The following is a 25015-nucleotide window of genomic DNA, read 5'->3' on the forward strand; positions in this document are numbered from 1 at the left end:
TGCGCGTTCCGGGGTGGCCGAACAAGGCTCGCGCGAGTTCCTAAAAAGGAGGACGCCTGCGCGTGGTCCGGGAAGCGGGGCGGTGCGCCTACGTGACTGGCGGGACCGTCCGGAATTGATTGTAAGGCGGCGGCGCGCGACGGCCTGCAGATTTAGTCTCAGGAGCGCGGAAGGAAAGCGACGTGGAGATGGAGGTGAGACAGCCGGCGACTGGTACCGACGGTGTCCGGGAGCGGAGGGGCTCGTTCGAAGCTGGAAGGAGGAACCAAAATGAGCCGCCTCAGTCCGGCAAGAACGGGCTTCCGAAACACTCCTACTGGCTGGATCTCTGGCTCTTCATCCTTTTCGACCTGGTGTTGTTCGTCTTCGTGTACCTCTTGCCCTGGCGAGTATCTTGAGTGCAGAGTTGACGTGCTCCGGAGGCTGGCGACAGCTTCAGGCTTCTCGGGGAGGGAGGGGCCGCAGCTAGAGATGGCGGAGTTGGGAGAAAGAGCGCCAGTGGGTTTCCTTGGCACCCCAGTGGCAAGAGGGGTGTGGAGGAAACTAGGCTTCCCACTTTTTGCAGTGTCTCGAGTCTCACCACCACAGAGGAACTGCTTTAAGTTTTAGAAACCTATACCCATAAGTAGATCTACCGTAAAAAAAAAAAAAAAAAAATTACTAAAACTAATAGGAATGAAAAAAAGTAAATATCGCAAATAGTAAAAAATAGATCATGACAGGTTAAGTGTGATTATATCTAAAGTGATTTGAGTGTTGTGCACATGCTTAAAATGTTATTTCAACGCAAGCCCTGCAAACTCGTCCAACATTTATGCAGATACGCTTATTATCTTCCAGCGTATCCCCATTCTTACATGTGTCAAAGAATGGAGTATCTTGGGTTTCTTTTGCTCCCATTTTTTTCGGGTTTGTGGCAAATTAGAAGGCAGAAAATGGGGGTAAGGGTGATATAATAGTGAAAAGATAAGGATTTTTTGATAAGCCATTTTTGGTAGAGATAGACATTTCAAAAACAGTGATTTATTATTTCGTTACTTATAATGGTCTCATTTTCACCTCTGGGTAGAAAATTCATGACTTAATAATGGAGGCCTTTTGTTTTTCCTGCTCAGTAGTGTCAGTTATGTAGGGCTAGGCAAAGACTAGCAATATCCATGTTCAGCTTCTCATTAAATGTCAAAATAAGCAGATAAAGGAAACAAGTGTTTGCTTTTTACAGACTGGGTTGCTGAGATTCAAGAATGTGGCTGGCTTCTGGGGTGAATCCTGAAAACCACTATAGACTTCTTCAATGAAGAGGACTTTCAGCCGCTGAATTCCAGACTTCTAACCTTTCCTTCAGACCTTAACCTCACTAATGTAGTACCAAATGTTTAAAACTCTATGATTGTAGCTAAATGATATATAATATATATTTTTAATAATGCCTGTATTTTAAGTAATTAAGGGAAATTTATGTGATATTTACTCATCCAACAGGTATTGGGCCCTTCACTATTACCACGCATCAGTTTGGACATAGTAGTGAATATCAGCAAAAAAAAAAAAAAAAAAAAAAAAAAAAAAAGAGGAAAAAGTTATCTTTGTGAAGCTTACTTTCTCAGTTATTGTTGTTTTAAAACTGCTATTATAAAATAGTTGTCTAGGGTTGAATGGGTACCCAGAAAGGCCACAATCCCAAAGCCACTACTATAAACATGTTGGAAGCTGTTCCTTTTCACTTTAAGACCTGGGTAATTTTTTTTTTTTTTTTTACTGTTGGTTTTAGTGCTATTCGGTATATGAGAACTGCCTAAAATATTCAGAGGGGATATTCTTCTCCCTTATAATTTACAATATTTGGTAAGCTGTTGACAGTTGTCTTAAGATCCTGCTGCATTTGCTTGGGTTATTGTGCACAGTGTAACTGAAACATGCATTAGAATACAGGACTTGGGGGACACTGAGTTTGCCACATTCTGGGACCTGATTTGTACTGATTTTCTCTAATAAATATTTAATCACTGAATTTAGTTTCACTGTGTCAGATTCTCTGGTGGTAAAGTGGGGAGGTTAATTGCTTGCCATTAGGTCACGCATGTACTTTATCACATGAGCCTCAAGCCAGCCTACCACAGCTGCCAGCTACTCTGTATGGAGACTATGATGGTGAGTTTTTGGGTCACTTTGGGCCAAGGAATCCACGACAGATGGCAAAACGTTATTCCTGGGTCTATGTTTCAGGAAGAGAAGTAAAATAGATGGAAATGGAAAAATAGTAGAGGCCTCCCTGATGTGGCCAGTCATCCTTCCTTTTAGAACCTGGATGAAAAGAGAAGGCAGCTCTCTGCTGGAGCATCTATTTGTGTGCATACTACCCTGGGATGAGTGAAGGCTGTGCTGATACAGTCTGGCCTCAGATGGAGATAGAATCTTCAGGACAAGCTGGGTTCAGAGCACAGCTGTTGCCTCCAAGCAGGACTGACCTTGGAGTTAACTAAAATGGGCCCCAGCTGGGACTGTTTGAGTACCTTGACAGTGACCCTACTGCCTTACTGCCTCTGTAGTGTACCCCTCCCCTTAAAATAGTGTTTCTCCTGTCATGCCCACTATAGCTGAGTTCTCAGACTCTGGCCAGTCGCTAAGGTTTGGACTAGAACTCAAGCTTCCCTAGGCTTCAAACCTACAGGAGAGTCTAATTTATATATGGTGTTCTCAAGAACTCAAGAGTAGTTAATACATATCTATAACTGCCATACAGAAACAGCATGAAGGCTCCAAGTCCTACAGATAATTGAGAATCTTTTAAAGTAAACTATGATGCTCACACTTTAGAAGTTACTAGAAATAAATGAGACTTCAAGGCAAGCTGCACATTTGTTCCATCAAAGACAGCAAAAGGTGATCTAGTAAGTTCCTTTGTAAATTCATACTTGGTTCTAAACATGAAGCAGCTTCTGATGGTTGCATCTGAATTGGCTTAGGATTTGGAAGAACTTTTTAGGGAGACATTAACCTTGAGTTATAGGATGTAAAGTGCTCCAAATACTGGTCACTAAACACAAGACATGTTTGGAAGTCAGTGACAGTAAAGAGCCTGGGCTTTGGGCCAAATATTTTCTATAAGGCTTCTTAGTCGAGAATGGATTTTGCTTTTACAGTTTCTGAGGCAGGGTCTTACTGTGCGGCTCTTTAAGACCAGGCTTGCCTTGAACTCAGACCCACCTGCTTCTGCCTCCTAAGTGCTAGGGTAAAGGTATATAGCTGGTTTTCTTAATACTGTGAAATGAATAGAAAAATTCATATTACATGAAAATTACATCTAATCTAGATTTATTGTTGGTAAACTTTCATTGAAAAACAGCCCTACATATTCATTACAAATTGTTTATGGCTGCTTTCAATCCAAAACACTGTTCCAGAGATTTACTGCCCACAGTTTAAATAACTGACACCTTGCCCTGTATAGACCAGCTGCCAGGAGCTGTGGTTCTGATTCTTGGATGTAAATCTTAGGAACATCCTAGGGCTAACATCTGTGACCTTTAATTTTTTTTTTGTTTTTTAATGTTTTCCATAAATTGAGTAATGTGGGGAAGAGGACCACAATTCAGAAATGCAAAGACCAGCTATACTGCTTAAAATTGAGTTTCTCTTTTTTTTTGAACCAAAAGAAATTGATATCACATGAAAATATAATATTCTGAAGATAACTATTTGAAACAATGATTATATTATTTAAGAAGTTACAAGCTTATTAACAGAAACATTGATTAAAAATATGCACCAGATAAGAAATACATACAATTAATTAGACAATATGTATTGAATCTATTCTGTGTTGAATCAACAAAGGATCAGTTTTTATATTTCAGTCAGTTTTACATAATGCAGAGGGTTTTAACTGAGTAGTGCATTGATTAAAAGGAGATAGGACATTTCTGTTTGCAAACTCAAGTGAGTTGAAGGGTACACCTATGAAACTGCTGTAAAATACAGAAGTTAGTGTTTCAAATAATACATTCCCAACAGGGAATATAGACCAAATAGGGTTTTTTTAAACTTAAAAAAATTAAAAATAACAAGATATCTTTTCTAGTATTTTACAATGTTATAAAAGCAAGAATTATAAACACTGACATTTCAAATACAATTTTACAAAGTTTACATTATTTACAACTCTTCATATGAAAAATGTTAAAAAATAATCTTTAAGGAGAAATTTTAATTTAATTTTCAAGTGTTCCTTAAGAGAATACAAAGTAACAATCACCAATTATGCTAGAAAAGAACAAAAATAGGACTTGGCTAAGACCTAACAACACTTATAAGCAATTTTGAGTCAAGCTAAAAGTACCTTTTCTTAAACAAGTGTTGAGCTTTGGGGTTTAACAATTTGTGGGGCTTGTCAAGCTAAGTTTTAAAGTAATGATTATGAGCCTTACCCATTTAGAGAGGTAATAAAGACAAATGATTATGTAGTTCTCAATTCTCTGGAGTAGTCATTATGAAACTATGCTAAAACTAGTTAGCTTTTCAGCCTGTTACAAAACCAAAACTGATAAGGCAATTCAGCTTACTTTCAAAATAATGAAAAAAATAACATAAATAAACTCCACTCTATGATGGTAGTAGAGATCAAATCACTGTTTAAGTGAAAAAGTATTTCATTAAAATTATTAAACCTTTATATAAAGGCAGAAATTTAACCTGGAAGCCTCAATAGTAAAGCATTGACAATCTAGCAAACTTTAAGTGATCAAAGCAGCAGTGACCATCCCAATAAAAAGCCCAATATTAACTTGTAACATTGGTTATTAGCAGCCTAAAGTAAATCAAACCAAAGGGAAGACCTTTCACATTTCATATAAAGCTAGAAAACAATTTAATAAGATAAATAATATACTACCATATTTTTAACTTACATAACTGAAATATTTTTGAGTACAAGTTATAAAGGCCAATTATGTTAAATAGATACTCTGAAAAGTTCTAAGAACAAAGTAAGTTTTATATGACCTTGAGATTTTTATTAAAAATAGTTCATCATTAAGGCAAATGCTTTCCAGATAACAAATCCATAGTTTTTTTTTAAAGACACTTGAAAGACCACATGTACTAGACTATCACAGAAGTCAAAAGCATGTGGGTATAGCCATCTTTTGGTTACCCACTAGAAAGTGCTCTGCAAAAGCAATACTGCTTTCTTGGACATGCTGTATTTATTTCTTAAGAAGCAAAATTCACCAGCCTACATAGGAATACTGGAAGTACAATAGTTATATATCTACTAACCAAGTAGTAGGAGACACGGTGCTTCTCAACTGTTATATACAGCAAATTAATTATATACTTCCTTATTTCTCAAGGCACGCCAAGACCACTCAAAGGAAGTTTCTAAAATATCTAGTAAATTGATCATAAAATATGTTAACCTGATTAATAATTTTCAAAATACCAGTTTTTATTTTATATATCGTTAGATTTTTATCAGTTGGTATTTTTAATGGCTGGTTCATTCATTTATCTTACAATGCATGTCAGGGTTTTTATCTTTGTTCAGAAGGACAAGTTTAAGCAAGATGACCATTACGTAATGGATCCCTCTACTTGCTCAGTCTGAGATAGTGACTTTTCACTACAACGGCCACTGCTCTCTGGAAAACAGAGCTTGGGTCTCTGATGGTATTTCAATCTGTATGTATCAGTCATGCAACTATCAACTGAGAAATAGGTAGTTAATGAAATTGTTTCATTTGGACACACAGAACTAGAGTCTTGGTCTTGCTGGCAAAACATACTGACCAGTGCTTTTGAGTTTCCCTGAAAATCATTAGTTGAACAACTGGATGGGCGGCTGTTGGCAATATGTTGCTTCACTTGAATAGTTTCTTTATCTCTTTCCTGGGCCATGTACGCAATCCCTTCTAAACTTGGTCCTGAGGCTGTACTTGGGCTGTGTTTTGGAAGACTGGAGAAATTAGTGTTAAATGCCTCAGTAAGCCTGACTTCAGGTACAAATCCAGCTCTCCCTAACCTTGGCACACTGGTTATAGAGTATTTCTTTGGTGGCAAAGGGGGTGGTGAACGGTGGCAGTGAAGTTTTGGCATTTGACAACTATCAGCATTGCAGGCAGACTGAAGTGTAAATTCTCTGGATAGAGAGTTCTCAGAGTAACCCTGTTCTGTGACATTTTGCTGTGGCCAAAGTATGAGGGTTCCAGTTTCGGGTTTTAGCCCATCAGTTTTCAAAGATGAAGACAATGAAGATGGTGAGACTGTTTCATTACTGTTGAGTCTCTTCCCAGCTACTGAGCTCTCATCAACGTGAAACGGCAAGCCTGTTCCTTCAGGAATTTCTGTATTACGCCACTCGGAACATTTGGTCCTATCTGTTTTTTCTACTTTCTGTTCATCTGTCTGGTAGACATGCTCTCTCGTAAGTGTTTGTGGGCTGGCTGAAGGAAACAACTTCTCATTGGTTTCACCAATCTGTGACCTGAAATTTAAAAATAAAAGTAAAATAAAGCCAAATAACTGCAGAGGGAAGCAAAGTATTTGTCATGTAGTTTGATTTTTCCCAACTTATGGTTTATACTTTTACAGCACAGCAGTAGAAATGGAGACTACTTTGTAGCTGTTAACATTTTCAATTCTCTCTGATCCTGAATCTCTATGCCAGAATAGTACATATATGCCTGCCAGAAACATCCATCACTTTAAAAATCAATGATCTTTTTCAGATGGGTAGTGGTAGTGATGAGAGATGAACCCAGGGCCTGTGCCTGTCAATCACATGCTCTACCATGCCACTATATATCCAGTCACCAAATCACACTCCTAATAATTAGAAATGTGATGTTAAAACTCATTTCAAATTAAGAACGCTGGAATTACATTTATGATAAAATATACAATTTAAGGGAAATGTTACAAGCAAATAATTAAACATTTCCTACCAAGATTACAATGTTTATAGGCAGCAGAGATACTTAAATTCTGATCTATAATTTGAGACAGTGTACTAAGTGTACTAATCTTAATCAAGACTGTCTTGAGGTAGTAAGTGATTTTAAAGTAAAGTGAAATAATTATTTTTCTCTATAGGAAAGTGGTTTTCCCAGAGTCACTTGAGTTAAACAGAGGCATGGATGGCTCAGCAGATAAACATGATGCAATCCCAGCTTCACTGTTCTCATGCATGATCGAAGCTGCACAGACCCTCCTTAATAAGGGTTTTGGTTACCCAATGTCAACTGCAGTGCAAATCACTAAGTGAAAACTTCCTGGCTTTATTAATTCAGTTCTCAACTGTACGGTCCTCTGAGTAGCATTCCCTAGGATGTCCGAGTCCTGCCTGCTCACCTACAGGCTATTACACAGGTTGCTGTGGTCCTATCCTGTTCTTGTGCTCACCTAGTCCACAATGACTGATGTCAACTCTGTCAGGCCACAAAGGAAGTGCTTTACAAAAGTTTCTTTAAGTTCTAGACTTAGGGAAATTGGAGAACAATAAGAACCCGAGACCACAAAGAAGAAAACTTAAAGTTGTGCTGGTTTTCAAAAGTGAGTGTTAGAGGGTAAACCACTGAATGATGGAGGTGGAAAAGTTTGCATTAGGCATCTGAGGCTAAGTATAAGGAAAAGCTAAGGATATCGGCATCTCTGTGTGCCTGCTCCACATGTGTAAAATAGTCAAGTACTGTGCCAAACAGTTTGCAGGCATTCTGCCCTTAGGTCTACATGCTATTAAATAATCCCAATAAAATAAGCATTGTAATGCTTTCAGATTAAAAATACACATCTATTCCTTCTGCAAGAGTTCCCATTATATATAAATTTAGGAATTGGAAATTTCCTATTTCTAAATATCTATGATTACCTTTTTATCAAATGGCTTTTTATTTGTACATGTGATTCTGGGTGGAGCTCATGAGATTTCTCATCTGCTTCCAAGTTCTGGAGTTCTTTTCTAAAGCCTGGGGAAAAGAGAGAAGGAAAACAAAATTATTTAAATTATCTTACACACTCTAATCCACTCATGTTCATAGCTATGGATGCTATCTACAAACATTCTTTTGCAAGTAAAACACATTTTTTCCCATTTGTTTAATAAATGTTGTAAGGGTGTCATCAATCCCAGAACAATTCCGTTGTTCTGGGTCATGTGTTCCTTCCCTCTGTATGATCATTACTGAGAAAATGTCACAGTGGAACAATCCTGCATGTGAAGACATAATAACTTTAAGCAGGCCTCTTAACCATTTACACCTGCCTCCTTTATAATACGAGATGAGATTTAAAAACCCATTTTACCTACCTCACAGGACTCTTTAGTGATATCAGTTGAGTTAAAATAATGGGATGGTATTGTAATAGCACAGAAGACAATTTCTCTTTATCAAAGCATGTGCACCAATCTTATTAAGAAATTACTGGTGTAGAAACAGACTTGCCAGGTTAATTAGGTAGCAAATGCAAAACCAGATCTGTCTAATTCAAGCCTGAGCTTTTCCTCTTCCAAGCTGGGGATGGAAGTGAGGGCCTACCACACAATAGGCAAGTGCTCTACCACTGACCCATGCCCAAGTCGGGTCCACAACAACCATGATTCATACTGTGTCCTGTGTGACTTAATTTACCCTGAATCCTAACAGTGACAGATACAAGTTTTATTTGAATGTTTAAAGGCTTTTGAAAAATAACTTTAGAATCCAAACTGTTGTTCCTAAGTAACATTGTGAATTTAAAATCCCAAATCAAATTTTCCTTTAAAAAAAATTTAGTACCTAGAAGCCAATATTGTACCATGTAAAAGATAGCAGCTAAAGAAGATCCAGCTCGTCCCCCAAAGAACTATTGCTGCACAGGTTCACTTGCCCCACATCCTAACTTTTCTCATCTAACTTTTCTACTGGGTGGTGGGTTAGAGGAGAGGTTGAACCCTTATTTAAAGCAGGTTATAAAAATTTATGCCTACATCACGTTTTATATTGCATTCATATTTGAAGAAACTATCACATATATAGTTTACATATATAGTGTAGGGTCGAAGAAGTGCTGGTTATTTTTAGAACAAACAAAATCTGCCATTTTCCAGTTGCTTTCTCTGTGAAGAGACCATTAACATGACAGTCCGAACGCACACCGCTAAGCTACAGCCAGGCATTTCAACTCCTTGCTCCTTTCACTATTTGTTCTGGAAGCAATGTTTAAAATCAAGCATTTCTCCACCCACTGTCTAGACTTGCCTCTTCTTTCTAGAGCTTGGTTTTCTGCCACAAGGAAGTCTTGTTTATGACAGCATGTATTCAATTTTTCTCTAGGTGAACAAATATTTAAAAGATTTCTTTCTCTACCACCAGCATAGAAATGCTGATATAATCCATGGAAACAACTGCCGTTGCAGATCAATCCTTTTCTAAGGGTATAAAGCTGTTCCAAAATATAACATTTCCCACACTTCCTTTGAAATGACTGCCAACTCCACTTAACTGCTAATACTATCATTCATCCATCCATCCATCTATCCATCCACCCACCCACCCACCCACCCACCCACCCATCCATCCATCCATCCATCCATCCATCCATCTTTTCAAAAGTGCAGTTCAGACAGGCCTAGAATCCATGATCTTCTTGCCTCCTTAACATAGCCCACCAGTACACACCCTATGCCAAAGAAAAATACCCAAATACTTAAAGAGTTACCAATTCATTATACAATTCAAAACTTTTGTTTCCTTTTGTACTTCAGTAGACATTTTCATCATCACCCATTTTATGTTTTTTTTTATTCCCCCGGTTCTAATTTATTTGAACATTAGATCTATGAATTAAAGTCTACAAAGAAAACAGAAAAAATGTTTATAAATCCAGTTACTTTAACTTTGGTGCCCTTTTACTCCCTAAATATATCATTTTGGTATATTAAAAACAAACAAACCTGATCTTTCAAAATTCAACTGGAAATTACAGTTGATTAAGAAAACTCTTACTCTAAAAATATCAGTATGATCATAAAGTTAAGTTTTGGAAATGACTTAAAGCTATAGATTAGCATGGTTTAATCATTTCATATGGATTAAAAATTCATTTCACTTCATACCCAATAAATACAAATATATAAATTTATAATAAACATTTTTAAAGACAAAAATTACTTAAAAATCCCAATTCTTTCTTTGTACTAATTATTCACACACTAAGCAGCAGGAGGCAGCAGAGGGCTTATAAACATGTTTGAAAATTTAATATCACTGTGGCAGGCATTCAACCCACTGGTTTGACTTCAGAATTCCAACTAACTTAAAAATAGATGTGTTATTTTTCTCTGCTGCTGACATAGACATCCACATGTCTTGCAGAAAATTTTGGCTCCATGTTCTTTGTAAATCTGATAGTCCAATTTTAACACTTGGCACAAAAGAAACCTCAATACGAAGGCAAGCAACTTTAAGGTTAATTTTGATTCTGTAAAAATTCCACAATATTCAGGAAGTTGAAATATATGCCTTATCTGAAAACATGGTTCATGGAGAAGCACAACTCAAATCAGCCTAGACAGTGCAATTTCCCGCTCATTACTGTAGTAAGATTTAAATATATAATGGTAATTATTACAGCTTTCAGCTCACAGACTTTTTTCAACTTACAATTACAAATGCTAAACATTCAAGAAAAGGAATCTAATCACTCAATTTACAAATAAAACATAATTATTTCAGAAGGATCATAAAACATTGTCTAAAAAGATTTTTCTACCATACACCAAAAAGATGTAAAAGTAACTCAGTATACAGTAATCTGTGTTTTAGTGTATGTAATAAACTAAAACGATGGGAGTCAGTAACTTCCTTCTTCACTGGGATTACATTTTAAAGAAAAACACAGATATTGTTACAAGTTTAGTTTTTTAAAATGCAAAGTTATATTTCAAAAAGTTCAGAAAAAAATTTAAAAAGATTACCCAAGTGATACAAAGATTCCCCAAATGTCCAAATAATCGAACATTAAATCCTCCCTCCTTTAGACATTTGAAAATGTTATATACATTATGGTTGTTTACTTCTAAATAACTCAATGCTACCTCCACTGTACCACTGTTTCCAAGACTTATCTTAGTTTTTTTAAGATTTATTTATTTTATGAATGTGAATATACTGTCTGGGACATACTCGTGTAGTTGCTGGGAACTGAACTCAAAACCTTTGGAAGAGCAGACAGTACTCTTAACCACTGAGATATCTCTCTAGCCCCTCCCTTTTAAAAATATTTATTTTATGTAATGAGTACACTGCAGCTGGCTTCAGACACACCAGGGCATCAGATCCCATTACAGATGATTGTGAGCCACCATGTGATTGCTGGGGTTTGAACTCAGGACCTCTGGAAGAGCAGTCAGTGCTCTTAACCGCTGAGCCATCTCTCCAGCTCCCCAATACTTCTGTATCACTTAACTAATGACTTAGTTGCAAACCCAAGCTGGTACTTTTAAGTTCTGTTTTGTTTGTGACCTTTCTTGAAGCTCCCCACCTCTCTGGTTCCTCTGTGTAGTGTCCTCTGCTACTTTCTTCTCAGGTCCTGAGACTTGAGACCTTTTAGAAGTTGCTCCTCCATCTGCCTGTGACTCCCACTCTTAACTCTCACCCAGCTTCTTTGCTTTTGTATATTGTTGTTTTGCCATTATACAATTTTACTGAATAATCTGTCCAAACATAAGGTAGTGAATCCTATATGTGATAGTTACAAAACACAAATTTTTCCTTATTTCTAAACTCCACTCTTCATTGAATAATAAAGCCCATTTATCAAGGTGATGAGTTCAAAAACTTAAAAGTTAACATGGTATCTCTTCTTCCATTTTCCCATTTTGGTAAGTGGTACATCTAGTTATACCAAAACATGGCTTCCTTCCTTTTCATTATTATGTGTGTCTACCCACTTAAGTTATCTTTCTGGACACTGGCACTGCCTTAGTTCATGACCATGTATTTTTCTTTTAGGTTAAGGCAAAGCAAAGCAAGCAAAGCTGTACCATAAATTTATGTTCTATTAATTCTTCTTGCAACCATCTCATGACTGCCACATCTATACCATTCCAGCCTTACATATATCAAATATCTTATGTTCTTCAATGTCTGATTATTTCTTTTGACACCATGCTTTAAATGTATTTGAAAGAATTTAAAATCCTACTAGGAATTTATTTTATAAGAGAAGCTAAAATTTCAAACCTCAAGAATACCCTTGTATTGCAGAACTCATCATATGGAGGTAAGGCTACATAATTACATAGTATCTCTAGTAATACAATGCTAATGTCCTCTATTGGTCTTAATGGGCAGCCACACATGTGGTAGACAGTTACAGAAATACACAGGCATCCACAAAAATAAATTTAAAAAAAAGAATTAGAAAGAAAATGATCTACCACAGGACTTGGTAGTTTCCCTTTGGATATGCAGAAAAAAGAGAAAGAAATAAAGAAAGAAAGAAAGAAAGAAAGAAAGAAAGAAAGGAAGGAAGGAAGGAAGGAAAGAAGGAAGGAAGGAAGGAGACCAGGAAGACAGGAGCATACTTGCAATGTTTACAGTAGCTATAAAGTGTAGCAATAACTGAAAACGCCCACCATTCCAGAGAGGAAAGGATTAGCTATAAGAACATGAAATCCTTACAAAGCAACAATAGTGCTACCACGGATAGGGGAAAATCTAGGAGGGCTCAACCCTACAGAAAGACTTGCAGCCAGCTATGGAATATTGAGAGCAGGAAAAATGGTCTTTCCCAAAGAATACACCAGCTGGTTATCCAATACCAAATATTAATATCTGGAAATGTACAAATAACATTCTAGACTCAACAAATTATATTTAAGTATTTAAGAGTAATATGTATGTTTATACACACATAAACACGCACAAATGTACATAAATATATGTTTGTTAAAAGAATTAGTGGAAAAAAAAGTCCACAAACTTGACAGAGAGCAAGGAAGGATACATGTGAGGGCTTGGAGGGAGGGAAGAGAAATGGGAAATGATGCAATTATATTATTATCTCAAAAATAAAGGGAAAATGATGTATTTATATGTGTTACAACGTGGTCAACCCTTGTGGTCATTATGAATAAATAACTCAAATACAAAGGATAAATATAAGCCTACTTATACGAGGCACCAAGAACAGCCAAACTGGTGACAAAACAAACCAACCAAGCCAGGATGATGGCTGCCAGTTTCTTGAGGGGGTTTTGATGCAGTCATCTGGGAGCTGGATAGTGCTGACAGTTGCACGATGTAAAGTACTTAGCGATACAAAAATAATTACAATGGTGAGTTTTTAAAAGCATCCCTTACTGAAATGTAGTGTAACACACACTCACACATATTAAATGTGTAAACTCACTGCAAACAATGACATTTTCATCAAAATCTCTATGGCCTTGTGTTTTGCAGTCGTCAGGAAGCAAGGAACAGTTACTGAACTTGCAGTTATTGTTCATTTCACTGACTCCCGCTGTGAACTCTGGCCAACCTTCTGTTTCCTGTAATACTTGGTTACTTAGACTTTTATCGAATTTTTACAACAAGCCAGGCATTTTGATATAGGAAGGAAAAGTTATTTCCTTAATATAAAGTGTTTCCTCCTGATAGCATACATTTGATGAAAACAAATAATCATATTCAAGGCTTGTAATCTGAAAAACAATCTCTATAATAAAAAACAAGAACTAGAATGTTTTATAAGTGGTTGTTTGTGGCTTCTCACTGTGAAGTTACACCCCCTCTCTGAGCTCTAAAACTTAAAAAGTTTCCTTTATTTCAGCAGCACAGCTCCTCTCCTCTCAGCACAAACTCGTGTTTGCTTGGCTTTAAGCCACTAGGTATTGTCAGCACATCCCTGTGACAATGCCACACCATCGCATATGACTTCCAAACTCAAGTTTTGATGGCCCTTGTGAATCTTTCTTACGGCCTGTGGAACTGTTACAGATATTACGCAGGCATCTGTAAACGACACTCTCCCATTTCCCTGGTATCACTGCAGTTATTACAGACTTAATTCGGTTCCCACATTTATAAAATTCATGGTCCCATTCTTAAAATTATGATTGCTTCAAGTGCCGCCGTGGACAGTGGGTGTGAGTAGAGGTCCAAGTGCCACTCTAGTGTAACGTCTGAAGAGCCCAGAGAGGATTCTGTCCTATGCTCTTCTCATTCCTACAACCACACTTCTGTGAGACACTGACTGGTAGCTGGGAAAACACCCCGTGCTGACCCTCTCTGTACACATGTATGAATAAGGTATATTGTGTCAAGACACAGATCTTGGAGATATTATCACTTGTGTGAGTTAGCACTGTCAAATCACTGAGGAAACACATCTCTAGACATGAACATGAGGACAGATGAACCTAGGTGGGGAGACACATGCTACACGTGGACTGCAGTGACTCAGTCTGAGCACTCACCCTTGCCCACTTCCCAACTGCAGATGTAGCAGCTCAGCTACCTCAGTCCTCATGGTCACACCATCCTTGCCATACCGAGCTTGTTGAGAATGTGACTTAAGTACTGACATTTTTACTTCAGACTCCACTTTACCTAAGCCAGCCAACTCCCTTTCTAAGCAACAATGGTTTGCCAAAACATAACACCTGTTCCTAACAACAGAAAGAACCAATACATTTGATTGGCTGGGCAAAAACACTGGGGAACGTTCCCTAATCTCGAGTTCTGATTGGTGAAATTACAACTGTCACTTGGCCCAGATCCTCGTGGGTTTTATGTGTATAAAGCCTGCTTCAGCCCCTACTTAGGGCTGTCAGAAGAAACAAGCTTCCAGAGTCCTTGTCTAGTGTCCCGATTGATCGGCAGCTGTTTCTGTGGTGAGAATAATAAAAGATTTTGCTCTTTCATGGTATATTCTCTCTCCATCCTCACAGTGCACAATGGGCACAGTGTAACAAAGTGCCTAACACTCTCAAACTGCCCTATCAGGTATATCACAGCAACACTAAAAATCAACTAATACTGCAATCCTGAACCTATATATCCTGACTGATGATGTCCCCTTTTCTCACTGCCTGATTAGCTAATCCCATCCTTTAAAAGCCTCGGAACATGAAGCCCCCTTATGGCAAGGAGCCCTGCTCTGCTTTTTCATTTGAGATAAGGAATGCTCTGCTACCTTGGTCTCACTTTTGGTTCACAATTTAAAGTAAGGAGCCTACCTATATACTGGCCTGAGTTCTGGTTTGCCATCTGAGGTTAGGGAGTGCAGACTCCAGGCTCCACCCTAGGTCACCCAACAAAGTCAGGGAATCAGCCGAGAATCCAGCATGTGTTCCCCTCTACAGCTCCTCCTTCTTTAGAGTACTCAGTATCGGTGGGAGGCCAGCCTGGTTCCTCACTGCTCGTGCCCTCTTTTCTATCCTCCATATCTTATCCAAACTGCTACAAGTCTCACAGTATAGTACCCAGTGATCTAGATAAAATTCCTGACACATAATTTAAAATATGTTCAAACAAGTCAAAGAGGACATGCATAGATCCAAGAGCTCAAACAACTGGATAAAACAAGGAGGTCAATCTAGAATATGCAAATAGACATCAATAGGGAAATAAAATACTGAAGAAAAATGAACTGAAATGATAGATATGAAAATACAATGGGTCAAATACAAGTTCAGTGAGAAGCCCTGGATCATGAGGAGGACAGAATGTCAGTACGTGAAGGCGAAGGAGGGGCTAGGATCACTCAGATGTTCACATGGACAATCTCTGAAGCACCACGAAAGGCAAAATTAATGAAATGTGGGCATGGAAGGAGTTTTCAATAAAAATTACAGAAGATTATTTCCCAAATCTTGGGAAAAATTGACTATCCAGATACAAAAACATCATACAGACAGGACAATAAAAGAAACACTCATGTCACAGAGTCAAACACTAAATATACAAAACAAAGAAAGTGCATTAAAAGCTGCAAGCAATAAGGGCCAAGCTATTTATTAAGGCAAGCTAAAGGAATTTATGACCACATACCTAACTCTACAGAGGCTACTTCGAGGAATTTTTCAGAGAGGAAAAATAAAAGTCTTACGGAAAGAAACATCAAAAAACCCCAAATCAACCAAAACAAAAACAACAACAAAACAAGCAACCGACCCAACAAACAAAATTAATAGAAAGAAAAGAATCAATATACACATTTCAGTATTAACTTAATGTTCGAGGCAAAAAAGAGAAACTAGCAGATCGTATTAGAAAACAGAATTAGAAAACAGAATCCTTTGCTACTTCCAAGAAACAAACTCTCTCATCAAAGATAGACACTGTCTTAGGGTGAAAGGGTGGAAGTTTTTACAAATAAATAGGACTGAAAAATGAGTAGGCATCCCTATTCTAATACCTGCAAATATAGACTTCAAAATCAAATCTAGTCAGAAGAGATGAAGAAATACTTCAAAATCTGTAAAGGAACAACCCAACGAGGACATTATAATTCTAAATACATGCACCAAACACAGGCTCACCCGACTTCATAAAATATACACTACTTTATATAAGCACAGATTTATCCGAGCACAGTAATAGTTGGTGACTTCTTATCACAGACTTTCACCATTACAGTCCTCAGATGAAAAACCAGAGAAACACTGAAATGAAGCCACACCACATATCAAACCGACCAAAGAACACACTTCAGAATATCCAAACAAAATGCTACAGAACACAAATTCTTCTCAGATATTCATGACCCTTTCTCCAAAATGGAATTACATCCTAGGACACAAAACAAGCCTTAACAAATACAGGAAAAGTAAAATAATTTTTAAAAATTTTATCTGAGATCACAATGTAATAAGACTATAAATCAACAGCAAGAGAAATTATAAAAATATACAGATTCACAGAAATAAACAGCAAAATACTGAATAAATAAAACATTGAAGAAACCAAGAAGGAAACTGTAAAAATTCCTAGAATTAAATAAAATATGAAGACACAATGTACTAAGACTTATAGGATACATGATAGTCCTAATTGGAAGGTTTATAGCTCTAAGTACCTGTATTTAAAAAGAATCAGAAATATCTCAAACAAACAACCTAACTATGTAGTTTTAAACATCTACCGAAGATGACAGAGCTGCTGCCATTATGAATTCTGTGTGTGTGCATGCAGGCTCAGGTACTCAGTGATAAACTAAGATCAACATTGTGAAGCAAATGTGAAAAGTGCAGCATAACTATACAGTATACATAAAAGTTTGATTTCTTTATCCTATGTAACTGTGACACATGCATGCGAGAACTGCATTTGTTGATATTATAAAGTATTTCACAAAGTTATCTGCATTTATCCATTTGCTTTGTCCTATTCTATTGGATGGCCTCTGACATACAATCCTTATTTATGTCTTACTTAAATTCCTCAGTTCTGGGATTACAGTCACAAATCACCTGACTCAAGTCAAAATAATTATTTTGTCCATATAGGCTTTTCTAAGGTGTTCTGGATAATCTTACATCAACTTGGCATAAGCTAAAGTCATCCGAGAAGAGGGAGCCTCAATTAAGAAGAGGCCTCCATAAAATCAGGTTGTAGGAGGCAGGCCTGCACAGCCTTTCTTTGTCAATGATTAATGGGGGAGGGCCCAGCATATTGTGGGTGGTGCCATTCCTGGGCTGGTGGCCCTGGGTGGGAGGGAGCAAGCAACATCCCTCCTTGACCTCTATCAGTTCAGGCCTGCAGGTTCCTGCCATATTTGAATTCCTGTCCTGACTTCTTTTGATGATGAACAGTGCTTTTCTCCCCAAGCTGCTTTCATCACAGCAATATAAATACTGACCAAGACAGAAGGGATATCACAACAGCAAACAATAATACTGTAACTCACTCTTCACGGCAACCATCCAACATATTTAAGTGCAATTTTTTACCTTCTGGGTGGTCTTTGCTCTGATGAGATACACACTCCACACTGTCCATAATTTGGCTGTTCATCTTAATCTGTTCACTGAAAGATAAAACACACACCAAGCGTATCAGTTAGTGTGGATTATGTTGGTTTATTCTAAGGAGAAGAAAATACCCTTGTTAAAAATGCTGCTGTGGGGACTTAGTGTACTTTTTGTTGTTTTGTTTTGTTTAATAGTTCAAGGTGACCTGCAATCCACAATCCTCCTGGCTTTGCCTCTGACGTGCTACAATCAGTGACATGTCTTAATGTATAGTATTTAATGTCTAGCTTACAACACTTGAACGTAGTTACACTCTTCTTATGACAGGAAACTGCTTTGTAAGTCAAATTAATTTGCCCAATAATTGAAGTGCAAGTTTCCATCTTTACAAAGTCCTGTTCTTTCTTTATGTGTGCTACTACTACATTTCAAGAAGTATCATGAAATTTATAACACCAGGAAAAAATCTCCTTTAATTCTTTATGAAATCAATTATTGTAATAGAGCATAAGCAGCTGATTCTTCTAAATCTGATCTTTTAATATGAATTAATGTTATCAAGCACTAGGTAAAACTGTGTGCACTTTTTGAAAATTAAAAACAGAAAAAAAATAGTAAGAGTAATATCAAGAAATCAGCCATCAGGCTTAGAACAAGCATGTTTGAAAGATGACAGAGAAATCCAAATGCACTGTTGCTAACATCAGTAACAAAATATGTATTCAAAATTAATTAACTGATGACAAACATATGGTTGAATTTTTTATATTTCCTTCCATGGAACTGGTTTGTAATAACAGAAAAAAAAAAACCAGTTTTGAGATACAAATATCAGAGATGATAATTTATATGACATATATATGGAAGAATTCAACAATTAGCTTAAAACTAAGATACCAATTTAAGTCAACATTTTAAAGCCCATGAAAAATTAATAATTACGGACTTGAGAGATGGCTCAGTGATGCAGAGTACTAGCTGTTCTTCCAGAGGACTTGAGCTCAATTGCGAACAACCACATAGCAGCTCACAACTGCCTGTTACTCACAAGGGTCCAATACCCTCTTTCTGGCCCCAGTAGGCACCAGGCATAGGTGTGGTGCCAGAGAAACAAGCCAAACATTCATACACATACACACACACACACACACACACACACACACAAACAAACCCAAATAAATTTATTTTTAAAAAATCAAATTGATGATAATGAAAATAGCTGTACCTCTGTGTTTTTCAAGTTTACTAAAACCACACAGTCATTATTTTAGAGTTAGGAAATAACTATTTAAGTTGAAAATATGAAATCTCAAATAAGCTGTAATATACTAGGTCTTTCTCTTCATTCTAATTTCATAATGTTTCCCTAACAATTCAATGAACCCAAACCTATAAAATTATTTCCAATAATTGGTGAGAATGGTAGTGACCGTGGAGGATGTGGTGGAGGTGGACTGCTCACCTAGTAGGGACAAATGAATGCTGACTAAGAAAGCCTAAGTCTCATTTGCCTAAGTTCAGTCCAGTATTTGCATAACAGCTTCAAAGCAGAAAAACATTTTAGAAAAGAAAAGAAGGGTCTGGAGAGGTGGCACAGCAGTTAAAGCACTTCTTACTCTTCCAGAGGACCAGAGTTGGGTTCCCAGTACCCACATGAGGTTCACAGTCTGTAACACCAACTTGCAAGGGACCCACTGACTTCTTCTGACCTCCCCAGGTACTCCCACAAACATGGTACACACCCCCCCCCCCCACAGATAGGAACAACGAGGGAGGAAGTGTTGACTGTGTATTACCTGCAGGTTTTACCACCACCAACATCCATGACTGCCACATTTCCATCAACACCAGGGGAGTCCAAGCTGGCAGATCCGTTACTGACATGATCACTGCTCTCATACCCAGACTCTGTCCTCTGCATCTGCCAGCTGGAACCAGGACCTCTGCTCTCTGCGGCGCCTGCGTTTTTCTCTGCTCCTTTTCCATTAGTTTCAAGGGAACTTCTGCTTCCTGCCTCTTGCTTCATTTCATCTTCATATATGGTCATTAAGCCTTTTTGCTTTGGGTTTCCTTTTGGCCAGTTATTACAACTCTGGTCCTTGCTACACTTAGGTCTGTTCCCGATATCTACCTTCTGTCTTGGACTGTGCTGTCTTTTCTCGCTTTCACTAAAAACACTATCGACGTTTAATGTTTCTCTCATGGGTTTCCAGCCTCGGTGGCGGCTTTTAGTCCTACTACCGCAGCTGCCTCCTTTGTCCCTTGAATCTTGGCTGCTGTCTGTATCATATCCAGTGCCGCTGTCACTCTTAGCTTTGCTTATTGTTTTCTCTCCAGGAACAAGAGGATTCTGGGATTTGCTTGAACTCATCACTTTTCCCGAAGTGTAGCTCTCATGGGCAGCTCGGTCAAGTTTATAAGGTCCTTTGCCTTGGCTGTGGTAGAGATGGGGGCTCCCTTGTTGTCTAAAGCCATCTGAGGCAGGAGGTGATCCAGACTTGAAAGATGACAAGTCTTCATCAACCAAATCTTAGAAATAATAATAATTAAAATACATCACAAACCGATTTAGGATTAAAAAGTACATTATGTGAAGTTAGGTGTGGTGCACACCTGTCACATCAGCACTTGGGCAGCTAAAATAGTGAAGCACAAAGTTTGAAGCTGAGTTTGAAGCTGGCCTGGGCTTATATAGTAAGATCAAACCCATCCAACTGAACAGAAACAATGCTTTACTGTTAATTTACAAATGAGATATTTATAGAATTAACTGGGCTTTAAAAAGACCTATAAAGTAGATCATAAAAGGGTTTTTTTTTTTTGGTAAAAGAATTAAGCATTTGGCTCACTTATAATTATCAAAAATCATAAATATATTTGCCATGTTGCTAAAAACTTTCAAACTAAGTTCAAGAATGAGACACAATGTCACTTGGGTTGTGAGGTTTTTGTCAGTCTTCCAGGACAACAGAGGGCATCTGTCCAAACCAGATACAAATATACCCTGAAGCAGTGACCATCTTAGGAATGTCATGTCACATCTACACACCAAAATAGATATAAAGCTGCACATAACAGGATATCACTGTAGAAAGCCTCTGAGCTCAGCATTTAAAATTCAGTGGACAAGTTACTATAACCATTAAAACACCATAAAAATCTAAAAAGGTTACATTTATAATGCACTGAAAACTACTATATTAATAACAGAAGTATGGGCAGTGAGAAACCGTTTGTAACAATTAAATAGGAACTGGAAAAAATTTTCATGTTACATTTAATTTAATAGAGGCATTCAAGAAATCATACTGAAAAACATGTAAATATCTAAAATGTAATATGTAAATATACATAGTATTCTAGAAAACACCATTTCAAAATAAGATTTGTACTGGTCTTTTAAAGTTAATGCTCTAAGTGTTTAACTTACCCCTGTGCCGGCCTGTATCTTTCCTTTGTCCTTTTTCTAAATCTTTCCGTTGAGAAGAAAGTGCATTTTTCTGTTCAATGGCTTTCAGAGCACATTCTCTGGAAATGTCTTTTATCTTTTCTCTTTGATCATGGCTTAACTTAACTATAAAAGAAAACATTCTTATAACGATATACATTATTTTTCAAGTTGTTCTACATTCTACAAAAATAAACCTTGAACTGAAAAAAAAAATCTATACTTGAAAGTGCTATGGCCCACTGAAACAGTTCCATGGGGAGGGGCACCTACTGTCAATCTTGCCAACCTGATCCAATCTCTGGGACTCATGTAATAGAAAGAAAACAACAACTCCCAAAAGTGTCCTCTCACCTTCATCCAGACAGACAGACACAGACACACATACATACACACACACACACACACACACACACACACACAGAGAGAGACAGACAGACAGACAGACAAATGTAACTTAAAAAAACAAAGAACATAAAGGACTCATTTTATGTTTAACTAATGCTCAGCATGATTCTTCTGGACACTGGAGACCCATACTTTCCTTACATCCATTTTCTCTAGTCCTTAAAACAAGTGTAAAGAAAAAGGATGGAAACTGCTGTGCTCTAAGTATTCTTATTTATTGAAGTCCCTGAGGTGCATACCATAACTATACACAACTCATGTTATAGATATTAAAGCCTACAGTAATTAAATGCTGGCCGAAGTTCACAAAAATTGTGTGAATCCATACTGTCTTGTCCACTGCACGGACAATCTCAAATAGGTCAGTAGAATCCTAACTCTGAGAAATGCATTCACAAAAAGACACAAATCTACCTAGCCTTGTCTCTTCATGGGCAGGGCAAGGCAGTTTAGCCTCATGTTCAGCTCTCACCGGGAATTACAGGTCCAGTAACAGAGAGAGATGCTCAGCTGTTTACAGACACTGCACATCAACAGCGTGAAAACATACCTGGTGCTCTCCTTCCACTTGTCTGCATCTGGCTCCGATTAAAGGAGGAAATATTATCAGTGTGAAATTTCTGATTTTCTTTCTGTTTCGTCTGACCACCAAATCCATTTTCCTTTGAATTATCTGGTTTATAAATGATAGGCCTTCCACATCCTTAAAAAGACAGTTAAAAATACATCATTTCTTTCTTATTAGAAGAAAGGATGAATTTAAGTCCTTTTTCAGACATTTTTAATACCCTAGACAAAAATAAGTTAATATCCGAGGGCTGACGTCACTCAGGGCTTTACTCGCTTCGTAATGCATCCAACCCTGTTTTGCTGCTTCAGACTTTTCTGGTTGCCAAACATTTACAATCTCAGAATTCACTCACAGAAAGAACTGCCGATAGCCTCTTCTGTGTTCTGTGTCCACCACACTGACCACAGTGGGGGATTCCTAACAGTACTTCTGAGGCTACTGGCAAGGAAAAGTTTCTTGGAAAAGATCAACAAAATATAGTAAAACTATCCTGAATTTCATTTGACTGACATTCAGTAGTTGATTATAATAAATGAAAAATGCCAAAAAATATTTTTTAAAAGAAATTACCCATATTTTCTTCAACCGATTTGTAATGTGACCAGTGGACAACCTGCCTGAGTGCATCCTCAGTAGAGACTGCTGTACCATCTGGGTTTGCATAAAACAGCAAAAGTGGCTGTAAGTGGCATCTTATGCACTTGGAGACCACATCTTTCCATCTGGTTCCAATCTTTAAAAGCAAAATCACAATAAATAAAACATAAACCATTTCCTGAAGTATATAATATTAATAGTAAGAAACTGAATTAATTTACATTTCAAAGTACTTCAAAGACTTTCAGGGACAGCAGTTAATTATCATGAATAATTTCAATAAATACATCAAATATAAATTTTAGATTCTCACTGAAAAAAAATAATAGGCAGGGTCCAATTAGATAGCTCAAAGATTCTCGCTGCTAAATGATGGTCTGAGTTTGAGCCTGAGGACCCACATGGTGGAAGGTGAGATCTGGTGAGACTATGCTTGGACCACACACATGCTTTAGCATGTGTACTCCCTCTCCCTACATACACACAAATGTAAAAAAATCAACAGGTAAAATGATACTTTCTGTACCAAGATTCAATTATTAAATTTTATTTTTATACACATATAAACCTACTGAACTCATGGAAATTCCCCATTTCAGCTTGTCAGATACAGATGTAAGCCACCATGCCTAGAATACTCACTACATTTTAAGCAGCTTTTCATACACATGGTTGACTGACTAGTGTCCAAGGCAAATCAATAAAGAAATATACAGGAATTTGCTTAGCAAACAATGCTGGAAAGCTGGATAGCCAAAGAGAAAACTCCTGCTTATAGCCCCCTAAATGAAGCATCATCTCAGGAAATGCAAAGAGAAAATCTTCACTAAACAAGCTCAGAGAAGAAAACAAATAGTAAATCTGACTTCATCAAATTAAGTTATAACATTTGCTCTTGGGAAGCTGTGTCATGAAGAAACTGAAAGTGGCCAGCCAGATGTGGTGGCACACACCTTTAATCCCAGCACTCAGGCTAACATGGGATCTCTTGGAGCCTAAGGCCAGCACGGTTTACATTGTAAGTTCCAGGCCAGTCAGTGCTACACAATGAAACTCTGTCTCGGGAAGCAACTGAAAGTAAACAGCTTGTAAATAATAAAGGACTTGTGTGCAGAATAAAAAGTCCTAGAACTTAATAAGAGGATATTCAATTTAAAAAATTGGTGAGATATTTGAATAGATCTCTCTCTTCTCTCTCTCTTGCCCACTTAAATCAATCAATCAACCAATCTCTCCCTCCCTCCCTCCCTCCCTCCCTCCCCCCCCCCCCCCCCCACACACAGAGTATATGGTGCAAACCACTATTAACCACAAAGAAAAATGTTTAAGCATCACAGTCAGGTCTTTTATACATCATTAAAAGAGCACTTCAGTACATTTTAATGTTTATAAATTAAACAACAATCCTCTTCCCACCAGGCTTTCTAGTAACTAGAACCCCAGGCTTTTCCATGATTTCTGGCTATCTCCGTACTTGTCGACCTCATAAACATGAACCAATCTAAAAGGAAAGCTTCAAATGATTAATAACTGATATTCCTCCAAATTTTGACAATTTGTGCTATATAGTTAGCCAGTACAAATTCTAAAATGTCAAAGTGGAATATCATACCTTCCTATAAAAAAGCACTAGGTATCCAAATGCAGTGTTTTTTTTTTCCTTTTACAAATACTTGATTTTATTGAAGTAGATTAACATGCAATACAATTAGCTGGCCTCATATGAGTCAGTGTCTTAGCCATGTACAGCATTATATAATCCTTGCTCTAAATCCTTCCCTCCTTCTACCTGGAAACCACACATTTAATCTCTACAAGGCTGATTTTTAGTTTTATCACATATAAACAGAGTTAGTATATAGTCACTTATATTCCAAGAAAAAAACTAAATTTACACAATATCTGACCACAAACCCAGCACTACAACGAATTATAGGTGGAAAACCCAATACAACGAGGGGAACTACATCATAGTAAAAACAAGAAAACTCCTAAGCAAGAAAACCAAAAGAAGAAAGACAAACAGACCCGGAGAGGA

At 37.4% G+C, this 25015-nt stretch overlaps 2 protein-coding genes across 3 annotated transcripts in view; one reads left to right on the plus strand and one right to left on the minus strand.

Moving 5' to 3' along the window:
* ARLN (allregulin) lies at positions 1 to 1996 on the plus strand. Its single transcript, XM_080915394.1, has 2 exons — positions 1 to 385; positions 1223 to 1996. Coding segments are annotated over exons 1-2 (198 nt in total). The 5' UTR covers positions 1 to 188; the 3' UTR covers positions 1224 to 1996.
* Positions 1997 to 3726: 1730 nt separating this feature from the next.
* Positions 3727 to 25015, minus strand: part of USP53 (ubiquitin specific peptidase 53) — a 57389-nt gene continuing 36100 nt past the window's right edge. For both annotated transcript variants that reach the window (XM_080916473.1, XM_080916474.1), the window contains 7 exons: positions 22951 to 23113; positions 22360 to 22512; positions 21384 to 21527; positions 19750 to 20482; positions 17933 to 18009; positions 7865 to 7961; positions 3727 to 6481 (listed from right to left, as the gene is read on the minus strand). In XM_080916473.1, the coding sequence (XP_080772599.1) occupies positions 5572 to 6481; positions 7865 to 7961; positions 17933 to 18009; positions 19750 to 20482; positions 21384 to 21527; positions 22360 to 22512; positions 22951 to 23113 (2277 nt within the window). In that variant the 3' untranslated portion in view covers positions 3727 to 5571. The remainder of the gene's footprint in view (positions 6482 to 7864; positions 7962 to 17932; positions 18010 to 19749; positions 20483 to 21383; positions 21528 to 22359; positions 22513 to 22950; positions 23114 to 25015) is intronic.

This window comes from Micromys minutus, assembly GCF_963924665.1.
Source record: "Micromys minutus genome assembly, chromosome: 4".
In the NCBI taxonomy this organism is placed as follows: domain Eukaryota; kingdom Metazoa; phylum Chordata; class Mammalia; order Rodentia; family Muridae; genus Micromys; species Micromys minutus.

Excerpts from the sequence above, each read along its gene's own strand:
- ARLN (XM_080915394.1), top strand. The coding sequence starts at position 189 with ATGGAGGTGAGACAGCCGGCGACTGGTACCGACGGTGTCCGGGAGCGG.